The 17,531-nt window shown below is 36.5% G+C and overlaps 1 protein-coding gene across 1 annotated transcript in view; it reads left to right on the forward strand.

The window, feature by feature from the left end:
* GCLM (glutamate-cysteine ligase, modifier subunit) overlaps positions 1 to 16,769 on the forward strand; it is a 21,499-nt gene extending 4,730 nt beyond the window's left edge. Inside the window, exons 3-8 of the mRNA XM_011991522.1 lie at positions 880 to 945; positions 2,408 to 2,492; positions 6,172 to 6,231; positions 7,228 to 7,430; positions 9,303 to 9,417; positions 14,965 to 16,769. Of these exons, the coding sequence (XP_011846912.1) occupies positions 880 to 945; positions 2,408 to 2,492; positions 6,172 to 6,231; positions 7,228 to 7,430; positions 9,303 to 9,417; positions 14,965 to 15,134 (699 nt within the window). The 3' untranslated portion in view covers positions 15,135 to 16,769. The remainder of the gene's footprint in view (positions 1 to 879; positions 946 to 2,407; positions 2,493 to 6,171; positions 6,232 to 7,227; positions 7,431 to 9,302; positions 9,418 to 14,964) is intronic.
* The last annotated feature ends 762 nt before the right edge of the window (positions 16,770 to 17,531 follow it).

Genomic DNA, 17,531 nt, shown 5'->3' on the forward strand with positions numbered 1-17,531 from the left:
GGCGCAATCTCGGCTCACTGCAAGCTCCGCCTCCCGGGTTCACGCCATTCTCCGGCCTCAGCCTCCCGAGTAGCTGGGACTACAGGCGCCCGCCACTGCGCCCGGCTAATTTTTTCTATTTTTAGTTCAGACGGGGTTTCACCATGGTCTCGATCTCCTGACATTGCGATCCGCCCGCCTCGGCCTTCCAAAGTGCTGGGATTACAGGCGTGAGCCACCGCGCCCGGCCCAAGTTCCTCTGTTTATAAACCTTATTTTTGTTTCTTTATGAATGCCTTTTTTTTTTTTTTTTTTTGGAGGAAACAGAATTGCTCTGTTGCCCAGGCTGGAATGAAATGGCATCATCTCAGCTCACTGTAACCTCCACCTCCTGGGTTCAAGAAAAATTGTCCTTCCTCAGCCACCTGAGTAGCTATTACAGGCATGCAGTACTATGCCCACATGATTTTTGTAATTTTAGTAGAGACAGGGTTTCGCCATGTTGGCCAGGCTGGTCTTGAACTCCTCACCTCAAGTGATTTGCCTGCCTCAGCCTCCCAGAGTGCTGGGATTACAGGCATGAGCCGCTGTACCTGGCCTGTGAATGCTTTTATGTCTCAACAGTTTGCTTAAATTTTCACTGGTACAAAAAACACTTTAAAGTAATTAGACAACTGCTTTAGTTCAAGAACCTTTGAGAAACAAGAGTAGGGTGAAAACAGGCCTGAATTTATCTATGTTAAAGGAAATAAAAACCTTGTAGAATTAAAATTGGGGTTCATATGGTATTTCCTGTTGCTATCTTTTTTTTCCTGCTTATCAAATAAATATATCCTTATTGTAGAAGTACAGAAAAGTACAGAGTTTGAGTAACAGTTTCAAACTGCATTCGTTTTGCAGCTTCGTGATTGTATCCAAAAAACCTTGAATGAGTGGAGTTCCCAAATCAACCCAGATTTGGTGAGGGTAAGTGAAATGTGAATGCAAAAATCATGCAGGTCAAAAAGGAAGTAAAGTAAACAGGAAGTTAATTTCTTCAGTTTTGTGAGGGAAGTCAAATAGGCAATTAGCCATAAAACTCTCTGTGGTCGATTTGCTGAGACGGCACTCTGATCCAGTAGGCTTATGCATAAAACAGAAAATCTAGACTGTAGGCAACTGTTTAACCAGACAAGATACTAGGATTCTCATGCTTAATTCTCACCACGGTTTCCTCACTGTGGTTTCCTCACTATTAGTGTTTTATTTCAGTTTATATTTGGTCTAGTAGAGGAATGATTATCAGTTGTGATTGATTGATTGCTTTGGTAGACTCAATGTCACTAGAAGTAATTTTTCAAATGTCAGTTTCCGATGAAACAGTAAGGAACTGTGTTCCATTAAATGTCAGTATATGGCTACTGACATAAATGTTAGTGTTCAAAACCCTAAACCACTCTTTGAAATCTAACTCAGTTAAAGGCTCACAGCACATTACTTAGGCTACTTTAAAAGTATGGAAAAGGACATGTGCGGAAATACTGGTTCCTCTGGGCATACCGCAACCATGTAACTCTATAGCTACTATATAGACATTGAGTAATGGTTTTTTAAATCAATCTCTGTTTCTCTGAAATGACTATTTATTCTATTTATGCTTGACTTGTAAACACTTACTGAACCCCTGATATGTGCTGTGAAAGTGCTCAAGAATCATGGGAAAGCCTTAGCTGTTTACTTTGTATGATATTGTAAATGTAAGTTAATACGTTTCTGATGTATATGTACTAATATTTTCTCATTATCCTTGTGCATTATTCATTAAAATACGTTCAAATGGCCTTTGCTTTTTTCTGTTTTACTCAGGAAAAAAGTTTTGGTTTACAATGCTTGTGATTACAGGCCGGGCACAGTGGCTCACGCCTATAATTCCAGCACGTTGGGAGGCTGAAGCAGGTAGATCACCTGAAGTCAGGAGTTTGAGACCAGCCTGGCCAACATGGCGAAATCCCATCTCTACTAAAAAAACAAAAAAAACAAACAAAAAAAAAGCCAGGCATGGTGGTACGTGCCTGTAATCCCAGCTTGGGAGGCTGAGGCAGGAGAATCACTTCTTCTTAGAGTAAAATTATCTGCTGTGCTAGCGTTTCTGACTCCTCACATATGCCCCCACTGCTTGTTTTTAATTTTTTTGATCATGCTTCTTTCTAAATACCTCGTCAAAATGAGACAGATTTTCTCAGACAACAGATACACACACACCATTTTACCTTTATGTCAGAGCTTTACAACCCTTGTAAAGCCCACCTAGCCACCCAGACCTCAGGTAAATAGCTCTGTTGTCTTATAGGTTCTCTGCTTCTTTTAGGCATTATGGATAATAGAAAATTTTATAATTAATCAGAAGCATTAAATTTTGTATTTATTTTAAATATTGTGTTTATTATAGGAATTTCCAGATGTCTTGGAATGCACTGTATCTCATGCAGTAGAAAAGATAAATCCTGATGAAAGAGAAGAAATGAAAGTTTCTGGTAAAGTACAGTCTTTTCAATTTATTTTGTTACATAGTGGAAGCGATAGATTTTGTTAGGCATTAAAATAAGCCTTTCTTTGCTCAGACACTAAATGTGAGAAATTCAAAAATTATTTTTTAACATAATTTTACTTAAACTCCAAGATGGAGTTCTAAGAGGTCAATGCTGGCTATTATATAAGAGTCAGAATAGAACTTCAACTTGCTGTTCTTCATGATGGTGTCATCATGTCATGTAATTTATGTGTCAAACTTCAGAGCAGTAGAAAGATTAAGATGAAGGAGATGGAAAGGATAAAGGGAAGGCTTAGAAGCAGTGTCCACCCAAAGCAAGCATAAGCACCCCCTTCTGGTAAGATACTGGTAAGCAATGTCTGAGGTCACCTGCAAATATAAAAAGAAACCTGGGCAAGTTACATGGAGAGAAAGAAAATACTGTAACACCCATTCAGGAAATGTAGTGAGTGACAAATTCCAGAAACTGTACTATACTCAAGGAATACAAAAATGAAAAGATATGCCGTCTCTGCCCTTACCTTACAGTTAGCATAGCATAATCATTAAAAGCTTGAGCTTTGAAGTTTCTGGGTATGCAGATTACAGACTAGTATAATGTTGGGCCAACAAAGACTTTAACCTCCCTGAGCCTTAGTTTTCTCATCTATAAAATGGGGATGTATCTGTTTCTCTGGCTTCTTTGTAAACTGGATGAAATAACAAAAGAAGCACTTAGCACAGTGCTTGCCTCAAAGTAAGTTCTAGGTAGCTATTGTTTGCTGCCATGTTGTTGTTATTGTGGTTGTTGCTATTTTATTATTATTGAGATGGTTAATAATAATAAATTGCATGTAAGATGAGATAGGGTATTGTCTTTTTAATCTAACTATAGTAACTACCATTTATTGAGTCTTGCTTTGTGCCAGACACTGTACTTGGTAATTTATGGTTATATTTTCTCATTTAATTCTCAAAACAATCCTGCAAGGTAAGTCTGTTACCGCATTGCATTAGTGATATTAAATAACTTGAAGGTTGTCATACAACCAGTAAGTGTGGTTGAACCAGGAATCCACTCGGGTATGCCTAACTCCAAAACCCATTTTTTCCTGTTAGTTTTACATTGCTGTTTGTGTTGGAAAGGACGTAAACCAACATTCTTTCTGAGGTTGACTGTAATTCATGATTTAGTTCCATCTTGGGTCTCTTAGAAGTTGTCTTCAGTTCCTACAGGGCTTGAGATTTCTTAATAGGTATCAAAATTCTCCCCATCTAAAGAGCTTTCCTCTTTCTACCTATCCAAAAAAGCCTCATCCTTCAGAGAAAGGAGGCCATTTCAGACGGCACAAATTCATGGACAGAGGAATAGTAGTGGGGAAGGTTTTCATAGAGTTATAGGGGCTAAAGTTAGACCAAAATAGTAAATACTGATTCTCATCTAATAGAGAAGCTGGGATGGCTGTTCAATAAGGAGTAATCTCAGGGAAGCAGTGTTTTTAGAGACATCACCTAGCAGTAGGAAGGAAGGGACTCATATAAGAAACATACAAGAAAATGTGTTGCATATATCGGATGTCAGGCACTTTATATAAGGGTATTTCATTAGCCCTATTTTTCTCTGTTTCCTCTTTTGATTTTTTTCTTTTCTTGCTCTTCTGCTACTCTACCTGTTTGTCTATTGAGTAAATTTATTTTTTTGAACAGTGAGTTTACATAAATACGTACATATAAAGTTAAATTTAAATGAAACCAAAACCTCAATCTTACAAATATAGAAAATGACTCAACTTTCCTAGTAACCAAAGAAATGACAATTAATGTGGTCCTGGGTAGGTATGTATTGTACCTACTAAGTTTTTTAAAAAATTTAATAATAGCATCCTATGTTGATAGAAGAGCAATTCTTAATTGGTGGTGGTGTGGTAAACTGGCACACATCTTTTAAAGTATAACAAGACTGACACAAAACGTCATGTGCTTTGACTCATAATCACATTTCTAACAATTCATCCCTGGGAAATGATATAGTATAATGCTGAACAACAAGTTACTAAGATGTTTGTTTTGGCATTATATATGTGAAAATAGAAAACTGGAACTACTACTGGAACATTTACTAACCTAAATGTTCAATAAGTAGAACTCATTTAATAAATGCCACTCTTCAAAACTACAAAATAATATTCAACCATTAAAAAATGAGCATGTAAAATTGGCTGGGCTCAGTGGCTCACGCCTGTAATCCCAGCACTTTGGGAGGCGAGTCAGGTGGATCATTTGAGGCCAGGAGTTCGAGACCAGCCTGGGCAACATGGCAAAACCCCGTCTCTACTAAAAATACAAAAATTAGCCAGGCATGGTGGCGCAGGCCTATAAGCCCAGCTACTTGGGTGGCTGAGGCATGAGAATTGCTTGAACCAGGAGGAGGTTGCAGTGAACCAAGATGGCACCACAGTGCGACAGAGAAAGACTCTGTCTCAAAAAAAAAAAGTATATAAAATTATAAATTATACACTAAAAACACAGAATAATATTCAAGGCCACCCCTAAGTGGAAAAAAAGCCACAGAATACACAGAACTCTAAACAATAATTTGGGTGATGAGACTGGCCATCCTTTTTGGTCTTTCTACTTTTATAGATCTTCCTCATTTCCACAGTAAGCACATGACTATTAGGATAAAAATATTTTTTCCTGATGTGGTGCTGTAATCCCAGCACCTTGGGAAGATTGCTTGAGGCCAGGAGTTCAAGAGTCCCTGGGCAACATATCGAGACCCTGTCTCTACAAAAAAATAAAAAAAATTAGCCAGGTGTAAGGGTACATGCCTGTAGTCCTAGCTACTTGGGAGGCTAAGGTGAGAGGAACACTTGAGCTCAGAATGTTGATGCTGCAGTGAACTGTGATCGCACTACTGCACTCCAACCTGGATGAGAGTGAGACCCTGTCTCAAGAAAAAATTGTGGTGATTCACACCTGTAATCACAGCACTTTGGGTGACTGAAGCGGGAGGATCCCTTGAGGTCAAGAGTTCAAGGCCAGCCTGGGCAATATAATGAGACCCTGTCTCTACAAAAAATTTTTTAAATTAAAGAAATTTTAAGATAACTAAATACTACATAGAAATATATTTAAAATATTTGTTACATAAAGTTAAACCAAATAGAAGAGGAAATAATGTTATGCCCTACTTCATATGACCAAAAACTGGAAGATAATGTCTGAAAATGAAAATGATTGTATTGGGAAGGTAGAATTGTGGACTTTTTTTTTTTTTTTCAGTTTTCTTCTCATTACATTTTTTATTTAGTCTTTGTATATAGATTTTGGTTTATTGGAGAAAGTATATAATGTGCTCTATTAATGTTTTAAGTCATAAAAATATAAATTTCAATTAATTTAAGCTCCAATAGTTATCTAACCTGCTTCTAATAAATGGGAAATAAATATTTACTTTTTGTTTTGATAAACAGATATTTGTTGGCAACTAGCACATGATTTTAAAAGTACAGTGGAACTATACATTTATGTCTTAAAACTATAAAGTTATGTGACTGGGAAAGGAAAAATAATTCATTCAGGATTATCTGTCATCTTAGTATTATAGTAGTGTTAATGCTAGCATATAGTGAAATGTGTATCCAAATGTAGTAATCAGTTTTGTTTCCTTTGTTACCCAGCAAAACTGTTCATTGTAGGATCAAACTCTTCATCATCAACTAGAAGTGCAGTTGACATGGGTAAGCAAAAACTAAATTTTTTATCTTAATAGTGGACTTTAAATTAGTGTATGTGTATTAGTTATAACTTGTGTTTAGGTCCGGGTAAAAAGAAAATGAGTTGATTCCAATTTTACCTTTTAAAGTTCTAGCCTAGTTTCTTATGGCTTCTGTAAAATCATACTGACTTACGTACGTCATACTTTGATGTGCAAGAGGAACGTAAAAGGTGTAATGTAGTTAAATGTTCACTGTCTATTTGGAGATAGAAGTTCTTAATCATATTTTTAGCCCTTTTAGTATTAGAGGTGAAATATCAAAACCAACAATGGCAAAAAAAAAAAAATTCAAGTATTTTATATCTATTTTTAGCACTTAGGTTATTGTGATAATAAAAAATTCTTCCAGTACTTACATATATTGAAAACTCAAATAATTGGCTCTTTAATGTAACTTTAGAATGAATAATCATTTAAAATAAGCTCTTCAATTATTTTTATAGAAATTAAGAAGTTATCTACCTCTATAAATGTGGATTAAGACCAAACATTCAGTTTTTCAGTGTCTCAAGCTTATTCTTTGCTGTGACTACCAGTTACAGAATATTAGGTCATAATTCTTGTGATCATCCATATGCGATAGTAGTGAGCAAGTAGAACTGGAGAAGAAAATTTTATGAAGGTAAGGGAGCTACTAAAAACTTCTGGGACCTAGGAAACAAGAAGAAATTTTTTTCCCCAGAAAGAGGAGCATGTAGTAGCTGCAAGCTGCCTAGGAAGAAGGCAGGTCAGAGAAACCCACTTGTCTGCCACACAGAGCAAGTAGGTAAATGGGCACTTACACATTCTTGAAAGATGGAAATGTTCTAAATGAAAAGTAAACTATGAAATAATCTGTTATTTTGAAAACTAGTGAAGAATATTGACAGAATTCAGTGAGATACTTTGAAAACATTAGAAATATTTGTTTTTATGATGTAACAAGCGTTTATTCTCCTTGTGTTTTCCTTCCTATCAGCCTGTTCAGTCCTTGGAGTTGCACAGCTGGATTCTGTGATCATTGCTTCACCTCCTATTGAAGATGGAGTTAATCTTTCCTTGGAGCATTTACAGCCTTACTGGGAGGAATTAGAAAACTTAGTTCAGAGCAAAAAGATTGTTGCCATAGGTACCTCTGATCTAGACAAAACACAGTTGGAACAGCTGTATCAGTGGGCACAGGTAAGGGATGGCAGGATCATGAGTACTCCAGGAAGAACTTGCCCTTTTCAGTCTTTGCTGCACACTGTTAAGCGTGATGCACATAGTGGCCATCCCTGCAGGGTGACTTTTCCACATGTGGGAGTTTTGTTTTGTTTCTGCAGGAGTTTCGAGGCAGGTTTTATCATTTGGAGTTTTTGTTTCTTTTTATTTAAATGTATCTCTGATTGAACTGAATGTTAATCCCAGTTAAAATGAGTGACAAAAATACTAGAAAATGTGTGTTAAAACATTTATAGCCAAATGAATTAAGGCCATTTCCTTCAGTCCTACTTATGTGCTGAAAACAATAATACCTAAAGAAAAACCTTACAGCCGGGTGCAGTGGCTCATGTCTGTAATCCCAGCACTTTGGGAGGCTGAAGCAAGCAGATCATGAGGTCAGGAGTTCGAGACCAACCTGACCAATATGGTGAAACCCTATCTCTACTAAAAATAAAAAAATTAGCTGGGCGTGGTGGCACATACCTGTAATCCCAGCTACTCAGGAGGCTGAGGCAGGAGAATCACTTGAACCCCAGAGGCGGAGGTTGCAGTGAGCTGAGATCGCGCCACTGTACTCCAGCCTGGGTGACAGAGCAAGACTCTGTCTCAAAAAAAAAAAAAAAAAAAAAAACACCTTCTTCTTCTTTAGGTACTATTAGACCATGACTCTAATTTCCTAAGTAAGGGAACATTATATATAACAAATATTTTGCTGTTATTCAAAGATGTGTAAGACTGTCAGTTCATACAACTTAATATGGAGTGAGTGTCATAAATTAATTATTCCCCCTCTCTGGTCTAATAACCTACATTATTAGGAAAGTCACTTGCTGGCATTTTACCTTTACTCTCAGTATTTTTCTTTATTCCTTTTCCTTCTTCTTCAGCCTTCTCCTTTTCAGAGCTTTCAGAGTTTCTTATGGACAGGAAGACCTAGAGAAAGTATTTCCCCTTCTCCTTGATGGTAGCCAGAATGAGGTCAAGAAACTACCGGAGAGACTTAGATGATTCAGAATGTAAATTAACCAGTGCAGCTGCTGGAAGCTGTCAGTTCTTTTCTTTCAAAATGTGTGTGATTCATAGCCATATTTTACACTTTAAATATATTTACTTGTATTTGATCCTCTACCTTTAAGACCTATTCCCTCTGTAGCTGAAACCATCACACTTAACAAACTAACAAAAAGCATGTTTGTTTTCTAGGCAGATGTATTAGATTGTTAAATGGTTCTAGCAGGAGACTTTTTAATAGTGTAGTACCGGGCCAGGCATCGTGGCTTACACCTGTAAGCCCAGCACTTTGGGAGGCCGAGGTGGGTAGATCACCTGAGGTCAGGAGTTCAAGACCAGCCTGACCAACATGGTGAAACCCGGTCTCTACTAAAAACACAAAAAATTAGCTGGGCGTGGTGGCGGGCGGCTGTAATCCCAGCTACTCAGGAGGCTGAGGCAGGAGAATTGCTTGAACCCAGGAGGTGGAGGTTGCAGTGAGCCAAAATCATGCCACTGCACTCCAGCCTGGGCAACAGAGCAAGACTCCATCTCAAAAAAAAAAAAAAAAGTGTAGTACTATGTTGGATTTTTCCTCCCCCTAGTGGTACACTGCAAAATACATTTTGCAACATACTACATAGGGAAAAGGTAATAGGGAATTCCTATTCCCTATTACTACTAACCTAGGTTAGAAAAGCATATATTAATAATGATATTAATGTAAAAGTATTTTGTAAGCTTTAAGCACTGTGGATTGTGATTTTTCATATGTTCTAAAATTATGTTATTGCTTATTGCTTTCTATCTTTGGTATTTAATTTAGTAGTGATATCATGATTTTATTTTCACTTCTAGGTAAAACCAAATAGTAACCAAGTTAATCTTGCCTCCTGCTGTGTGATGCCACCAGATTTGACTGCATTTGCTAAACAATTTGACATACAGCTGTTGACTCACAATGATCCAAAAGGTAAAACTGATATTTTCACTGTAGAGATTGATCATAAGCTTTGTCTTACAAAAAGGCACTTGTTGATACATAATTTTAAGTGTGGACAGTGATAAAAATACAGTGTTATCTGAACTATTCTTAATGGTTAGTTCAAAACATACATGTCTTTATTTTCAGAAAACTTTATCTCTGTACCAATGGGGAAAAAAAAGTGAAGGGATCATTTCCTGAACATCTGGTCTTTTGAGGTTCACAAATATTAAACTACACAGAAAAGATCTTTTGAGACATTCTAAATAGTAATATATATAATACTATCTAGCATAGCAAAGACTGGACCAAAAGGCCACTTGATTTTTTCTTTGGTTTTGAGATGGAGTCTTGTTCTGTTGCCCAGGCTGGAGTGTAGTGGCATGATCTCAACTGACTGCAGTCTCCACCTCCCGGACTCAAGCTATCCTCCTGCCTCAGCCTTCCAAGTAGCTGGGACTACAGGCACATACCACCACACTTAGCTAATTTTTGTATTTTTTGTAGAGACAGGGTTTCACCATGTCACCCAGGCTGGGCTTGAATTTCTGGACTCAAGCAATTCCTCCACCTCAGCCTCCCAAGGTGCTGGGATTTTAGGCATAAGCCACTGTGCCTGGCCAAAAGGCTATTTTATTCAAGGAGATAAATATCTGGAAAAAGTGGCACATGTAATATAATTCAAAACTTAATAAGCAACTTAGGATACGTAAGTAGGTATTTTATTAAGACATGTTTATATTTGATTAATGACAATGGCTTGTCTGTCTTTTATAGAATAATTTTTTGCAACATTTTATAAGATAACTAGAAAGACTTGGAAGATAATATTGAACATAACTTGCAAAGATAAATGTTTCAGAGAGCCTGTATATTACTAAGTATTTTTGGCATAAATGAGAAATGTTTGTTATAAGTGAGAAATGTCTTGTGAAAGTTTTAATTCTCGATGACATTTTTATAGAAGTTCTGATTTAATAAATATTAGAGGAAATTATATTTCATAGATAATTCCCACCAAAAAAATATTCAGCTTTTACTTCCATACCTAAAAAGATGACACAATATCGGTGGGTTGATTCAGTTTGCTCATTTTAAGAATGCTATGGATAATCTATTAAAACTTTATACTATTTATTAGCAGTCTGCTTCATTCTCATTTCTTCACTGTTTCATCAGAGGAGGGGGAGATGGAGGAGAAAGAGTTTTAATAGTCATTGTTCCTTGAATGCCAAGCATCATGCCAAATGCCTCAGAGAGGTTATCTATAATCCTCACAACAACTGAAACTATACATTTTTTTAGTCAAGAAATAGAGCCTCAGAGTGAAAGGAACTAGCCAAGGTCACCCAGCTGGCTTTGGGCAAAGTTTGAACTTGGCCTAAGTCTTGGATTATTTTGGAGCCTTTTCCACTATACAATCTCTCTGATTTGAAACGTTAGTATTATAATATTACAGTCTGAAAACTTTATCCATTTTCATTTAAATCATACCAGAATAAAATACAGTGACTTTTGCCTTCCCAGTAGAACTTTCACAATCAAGTAAACTGATTTTTTAAGCCATTTTAGTGAAAAATCTAACAAATGTTATGCTGATTTATTCTGAACTGTAAGTCATTTAAATTTTAACTTTCCATATGTTGGCAGATGTCATGTGTCTGTTTACTTTTTGGAGGCTCTTCTAACAGTAATTGTTACCAACAGCTGATGATCCAGCCTGTACCCTCTTCTAGCTTCACTTGAAAAAAACTCAATCCTTTTTCTAGTAGGAAAGGAAATAGGAAGAGATTAAGGTGTCTGGTGTTTTATTTTCACATCTCTAAATGTTGACATTTAGAATGTGTGCTAATACAGCAAAATATGTTGCATATGTATGTGAGGAGAGAGATTTAATCCTTTTTATATTTTTTGTATTACTGACATAATTTGATACTTGGTTGTCTTTTTTAATTCTAAGACTTTTGGTGAAAATGTATAGGCTTATCCTGCATTTATCATTAATGAACCGTCAGACACTTTAATCTATAATGAAGCAACTCTTGATTTAATTTGTCATGTTTACTGACTAAAGAGTTCAACCACAGTTAAATTTTAAAAGTATGTAGTTAATGAATAGCATAGTCTCTGATTTTGTGTCATATTTTTAATTTTTTTAAGGAACCAAACTGTAAAACATTTAACTCTGCTTGTCATCTAAAATAGAATTTTGTTTATAAATTCCCTGAAGGTCTACCCCGTTCTAAAAATTACCCTTACTCCCCATAATGGGTTTATTTTCCATTACCCTTTGTACTAGAAGTGTAATAACAATTTAACTAGAGAGTAAAATTGTAAAGTAGATGATCTTGAATTTAGAACTTTCCCTTTTTGTTTGTTCCCCGCCCCCCATTTCGATTAAATCCAATCTGTATTATATCTCTTTCCCTCAGGGTCCTCTTTGTTAGAAAATCTGATAAACAAATCCATATTAATGTTAATTTTCCAAGGAGACATTTGCATTCTATTTATGAAAACTATCATTTACTAGTGATGTGACCTTGGCCAAGTTACCGAACCTCTCTGCCTCAGTTTCCCCCCATAAAGGAGATAATAGTATCTATCTCATAGGGTTAGCATGTGGATTAACTAAGTTAATACATGTAAAGTACTCAGAAAAGTACCTGGCACATGAAAATAGCTAACATTGATTGAGCGTTTACTATTAATGCTATTCAGGTATCACAGCAGTTCATTTGGGAGTAGGTGGGTCCTTTAGCACTCCGAAATCAAACTGTGAAGATGCTCACTTAACCCCTATCTGTAGGTTGCTTCTGACCCCAGTGGAATCTTTCCATATTGATTGATGCATATAATAGACGTCTGAGCACCATTTGCCAGCCATTGTTCTGGATACTAGAGATAAAGGACCAAGTCAGACAAAAATAAACCCTCATGGAATTTATATTCTAATGGGAGGAGACAGACAGTAAAATAAATGTTACATATGATAAGTGGTAGTATATGCTATGGAGATAATTTGGCTGAAGCAGAAAGAGTATCCAAGTTAATTGCTGTTTTATATGGTACAGTCAGAGAGGCCTCTCTACTAAGGTAATATTAATCAGAGACCTGCAGGAAGGGAGTGAGCCATGTGAATATCTGGAAAAAGTGTGTTCAAGGAAAAGGGAGAAGCTAATTCAGAGGCCCCAAGGTGTGAATGTGCTTGAGGTTTTCAGGATACAGCAAGGAGGCGAGGCCAGTGTGGCCAGAGAAGAGGCAGTGAGGAGAGGAGTGGTGGGATATATATGGCATCAGAGCAGTCAGAGAGAGCTTGGATATATACTTGGAATTTGCTGGGCATGGTGGCTCACACCTGTAGTCCCAGCACTTTGGAAGGCCAAGGCAGGGGATCTCTTGAGTCCAGGAGTTTGAGACCAGCCTAGGCAACATAGTAAGACCTCATATCTACAAAAATAATAATAATTAAATTAGCTGGCCTTGGTGATGCACACCTCTAGTCCTAGCTACTCAGGAGAATGAGGTGGAAGGATGCATTGAGCCCAGGAGTTTGAGGCTGCAGTGAGCTGTGATCATGCCACTGCACTCCAGCCTGGGCAACAGAGTAAGACATTGCCTCAAAAAAAAAAAAAAAAAAAAAGAAAAGAAAAAAAGAATTGGCACTGCGACATTCTCAAGTTATCAACTGCTGGTAGAAGTGTAAAGCATAGCCTTTCTGTAAAGCAGCTGGCAATATGGCGTGTATCTAGCTTTAAGAATGTACTTGTACTTTGGCCCTTCATTTCACAGCCAGGCATGCATTTTAAAATGTTCGTCATCTGCATTGTTGTGGCGGTTTGTTTCTTCCATATTTGGAGATAAATTTATGTGTAGACTTTTTTTGTAAGATATAGTTGATAACAAAAATTTATTTAAATGGTCTTGCAATGATTTGTATTCAAATGCTTAAAGCATTGCTGGTACAAATATTTCTATTTTTAGAAAGGGTTTTTATGGATCAATGCCCCAGGTGTCATCAGAGCCATTGATGTTTTCATTGTTTAAAACGTCACCTGTAAAATGGGCATTATTTATGTGTATATGGCTTTTTTTGGCATTCTGGATAAATGTATTGTATAAAGTCTATACATTGGATAACACTAATATATTTAAACTTACAGAGTTATTTGTAATGGAAACCACCATTTTAATGTACTGTAATTAATATGGTTATAATACATATAGTCCTTCTGTCCTCCCATCCACACAACTTTGTGTGTGTAATAAACCGATTTTTGTTTGAAAATATTTTTTGTGGCCGGGCACAGTGGCTCACACCTGCACTTTGGGAGGCCAACTTGGGTAGATCACCTGAGGTCAGGAGTTCGAGACCAGCCTGACCAACATGGTGAAACCCCATCTCTACTAAAATACAAAAATTGCTTGGGTGTGATGGCACCTACCTGTAATCCCAGCTACTCGGGAGGCTGAGGCAGGAGAATCTCTTGAACCCGGGAGGCGGAGGTTACAGTGAGCCGAGATCGCGCCACTGCACTCCAGCCTGGGTGACACAGCGAGACTCCATCTCAAAAAAAAAAAAAAAAAAAAAAATCTCTTGTATCTCAATATTTTTAAACCATGGGCCTAAATAAAACTAATTTTGCTCAAGTTTTCTCAACCTAGGGAAAAAGAACTATGGTTCCATATTCAAAATAAATATAATAGACCCTTTTCCTAAGTAAGATTTTGTGGTTTACTGATCACACCATTGCACTCCAGCCTGGGCAACAGAGTGAGATGCCATCTTAAAAAATATATAAATATATATATATATATATTTTTAAAGAATGTTTATCCTGGCATTATTTTTATTAGCAAAACAAATGTTTTGACCAATAATAGGGAAATATATGATTATGACAGCTATATAATGTAGTAGTGGGAAAATTATTAAAAATGATCTTTTCACAGACTATTACATGGGAAAATATTCACAATATAAGTGGAAAAAGATAATTAAAAAGGCTGTAACTACAGTATGATTTCTTGTTTTATAAGATACAGGTATACCCACACAGATACAGATATAAGATATAGAGATATATAGAGATTCAAGATATGGATGGAGATATATATATGAAGATATATACACATATACACCAAAAAAGTTGTAAGAAAGTGCATGACTATGGTGTATCATCTCCAATTGATAGGATTATCAGTTACTTTTTTTTTCTTTAGACTTTCCTGTATTTTCCCTGACTATACATTAGAATCACCTGGAGATCTTTAAAAAACTGTGATGTCTAGGCTGCACTCACCAGAAGTTATGAATTAAATAGGCTGGGGTACAGTTGTAGTTACTTTTTTAAATAACTGCCTGGGAGTTTCTAATACTCTGGTTCAGATTCATAGCACACACATGAAGGATAAGCATATTATATATTAAATTTTGAGGGTTTCTTTTGTTATGTTAAATGCTTACCTACATAGTAAAGTGCTTTTTTGTTTTCCAATTTAACACGCTGGAGTTTTGTTTGTTGTTGTTTCTTTTAGAACTGCTTTCTGAAGCAAGTTTCCAAGAAGCTCTTCAGGAAAGCATTCCTGACATTCAAGCGCACGAGTGGGTGCCACTGTGGCTACTGCGATACTCGGTCATTGTGAAAAGTAGAGGAATTATCAAATCAAAAGGCTACATTTTACAAGCTAAAAGAAGGGGTTCTTAACTGACTTAGGAGCATAACTTACCTGTAATTTCCTTCAATATGAGAGAAAATGGAGTTGTGTAAAAATCTAGTTACTGCCTGTAAATGGTGTCATTGAGGCAGATATTCTTTCGTCATATTTGACAGTATGTTGTCTGTCAAGTTTTAAATACTTATCTTGCCTCCATATCAATCCATTCTTATGAACCACTTTATTGCTTTCCTTAAACTATTGTTTTCTAATTGAAATTGTCTATAAAGAAAATACTTGCAATATATTTTTCCTTTATTTTTATGACTAATATAAATCAAGAAAATTTGTTGTTAGATATATTTTGGCCTAGGTATCAGGGTAATGTATATACATATTTTTTATTTCCAAAAAAAATTCATTAATTGCTTCTTAACTCTTATTATAACTAACCAATTTAATTACAATTGTTAAAACTGAAATACTGGAAGAAGATATTTTTCCTGTTATTGATGAGATATAACAGAATAACTGGAGTAGCTGGGATTTACTAGTAGTGTAAATAAAATTCACTCTTCAATACATGAATGGAAACTTAAATTTTTTTATGTGTCCTTGCTTATAGCTTAGCTGTAATGATGTAACCATGTATTCTTGTACCGTATTATCTCTTTTTATTACTTATAAAGACAAACCAAAGTAAATCTGAAAAGGAGACTAGAAGCTTTGAAATTATTGTTTGGGGGGTTTATAAAAGCAACTACTGTCACCTCCAGATTCTTTTAAATTATTGATCCATCCTTAGTATATATTGCTACTCATTCAAGAATCCTCAGTATTGAGTACTTACCATATGTTAGGATACTGTGGGCTCTGGAGAGAGGAGGGGGCATAGAGCCAGGAATTAAGGATCACTTGAGTAAAATGTGTGATATTTATTCCCCATTAATAACTGACTAGGAAGGGCTAAAAGCCAGAAAGGGGATGAAAAAAAAAATCCTTAATTCAGGGCCAACATTATCTACTTAAACAACTTTGAGATATAGTCTTAACTATTTTAAAGCAGAATAATATAATTGAAAGTTTATTGCTAAAAGAGACTATATAGGTCATTTCGTATAATTCTTCCTTAGTTTCAGAACCACAAAATTTTAAATAAATAAGCTATGAATGTTGATGTACACTATAAATCTCCTTAATTCTATAAATTTGTGTCTGTAACCTGAATAGTTTGAAAACTTCTTTTAAAATCTCTTGTATCTCAGCCGGGCACAGTGGCTCACACCTGCAATCCCAGCATTTTGGGAGGCCGAGGCGGGCGGATCACGAGGTCAGGAGTTTGAGACCAGCCTGACCAACATGGTGAAACCCTATCTCTACTAAAATACAAAAATTGGTTGGGTGTGATGGCACTTGCCTGTAGTCCCAGCTACTCGGGAGGCTGAGGCAGGAGAATCTCTTGAACCCCAGAGGCGGAGGTTACAGTGAGCCGAGATCGCGCCACTGTGCTCCAGCCTGGGCGACAGAGCAAGACTCCATCTCAAAAAAAAAAAAAAAATCTCTTGTATCTCAATATTTTTAAACCATGGGCCTAAATAAAACTAATTTTGCTCAAGTTTTCTCAACCTAGGGAAAAAGAACTATGGTTCCATATTCAAAATAAATATAATAGACCCTTTTCCTAAGTAAGATTTTGTGGTTTACTGATTGGCTAATTTGATCATTAAAATTATGTGAAATCTATCCGGGCACAGCTCCTGCCTGTAATCCCAGCACTCTGGGAGGCCGAGGTGGGTGGATCACCTGAGGTCAGGAGTTCGAGACCAGCCTGGCTAACATGGTGAAACCCTGTCTCTACTAAAAATACAAAAATTAGCCAGGTGTGGTGGCAGGCGCCTGTAATCCCAGCTACTTTGGAGGCAAGGCACGAAAATCGCTTGAACCCGGGAGGTAGAGGTTGCGGTGAGCTGAGATCATGCCATTGCACTCCAGCCTAGGCAACAGAGCGAGACTATGTCTCAAAAAAAAAGAAAAAATTTTGTGAAATCATGTGATTTGCCTGGTAAAACTTGTTTAGATATTGAGCTACTTAAGCCTTCTAGCCTTTATATTAATCGTAATGTTATTAAATATATATATAGTTCATCTTTACATTTGGAAATGCCCATTTTTTTCATATAAGTCCTGAAACAAGTGTTCATTTTATTTTAAATCTATACAGTGAACTGGCCAAGATATTTTAAGAGGGAACTTTAATATCCCATTTATTATTTTTATAACCCTGGACTTACAAAAATTGATTGTTTGAAGGGTTATTTTGAAAGTGGGGGAAAAAAACTTAGTTGCTAATATATCTAAACTTCAGCTTTTTGGTGATCTCCTACACGCACCCTCAACTCTTCACAAAGAAGCAAGATTATAGATTCATTTTCTGAAGGGGATCGTGT

The sequence above is a fragment of the Mandrillus leucophaeus genome, unplaced genomic scaffold (genome assembly GCF_000951045.1).
Source record: "Mandrillus leucophaeus isolate KB7577 unplaced genomic scaffold, Mleu.le_1.0 Scaffold397, whole genome shotgun sequence".
In the NCBI taxonomy this organism is placed as follows: Eukaryota; Metazoa; Chordata; class Mammalia; order Primates; family Cercopithecidae; genus Mandrillus; species Mandrillus leucophaeus.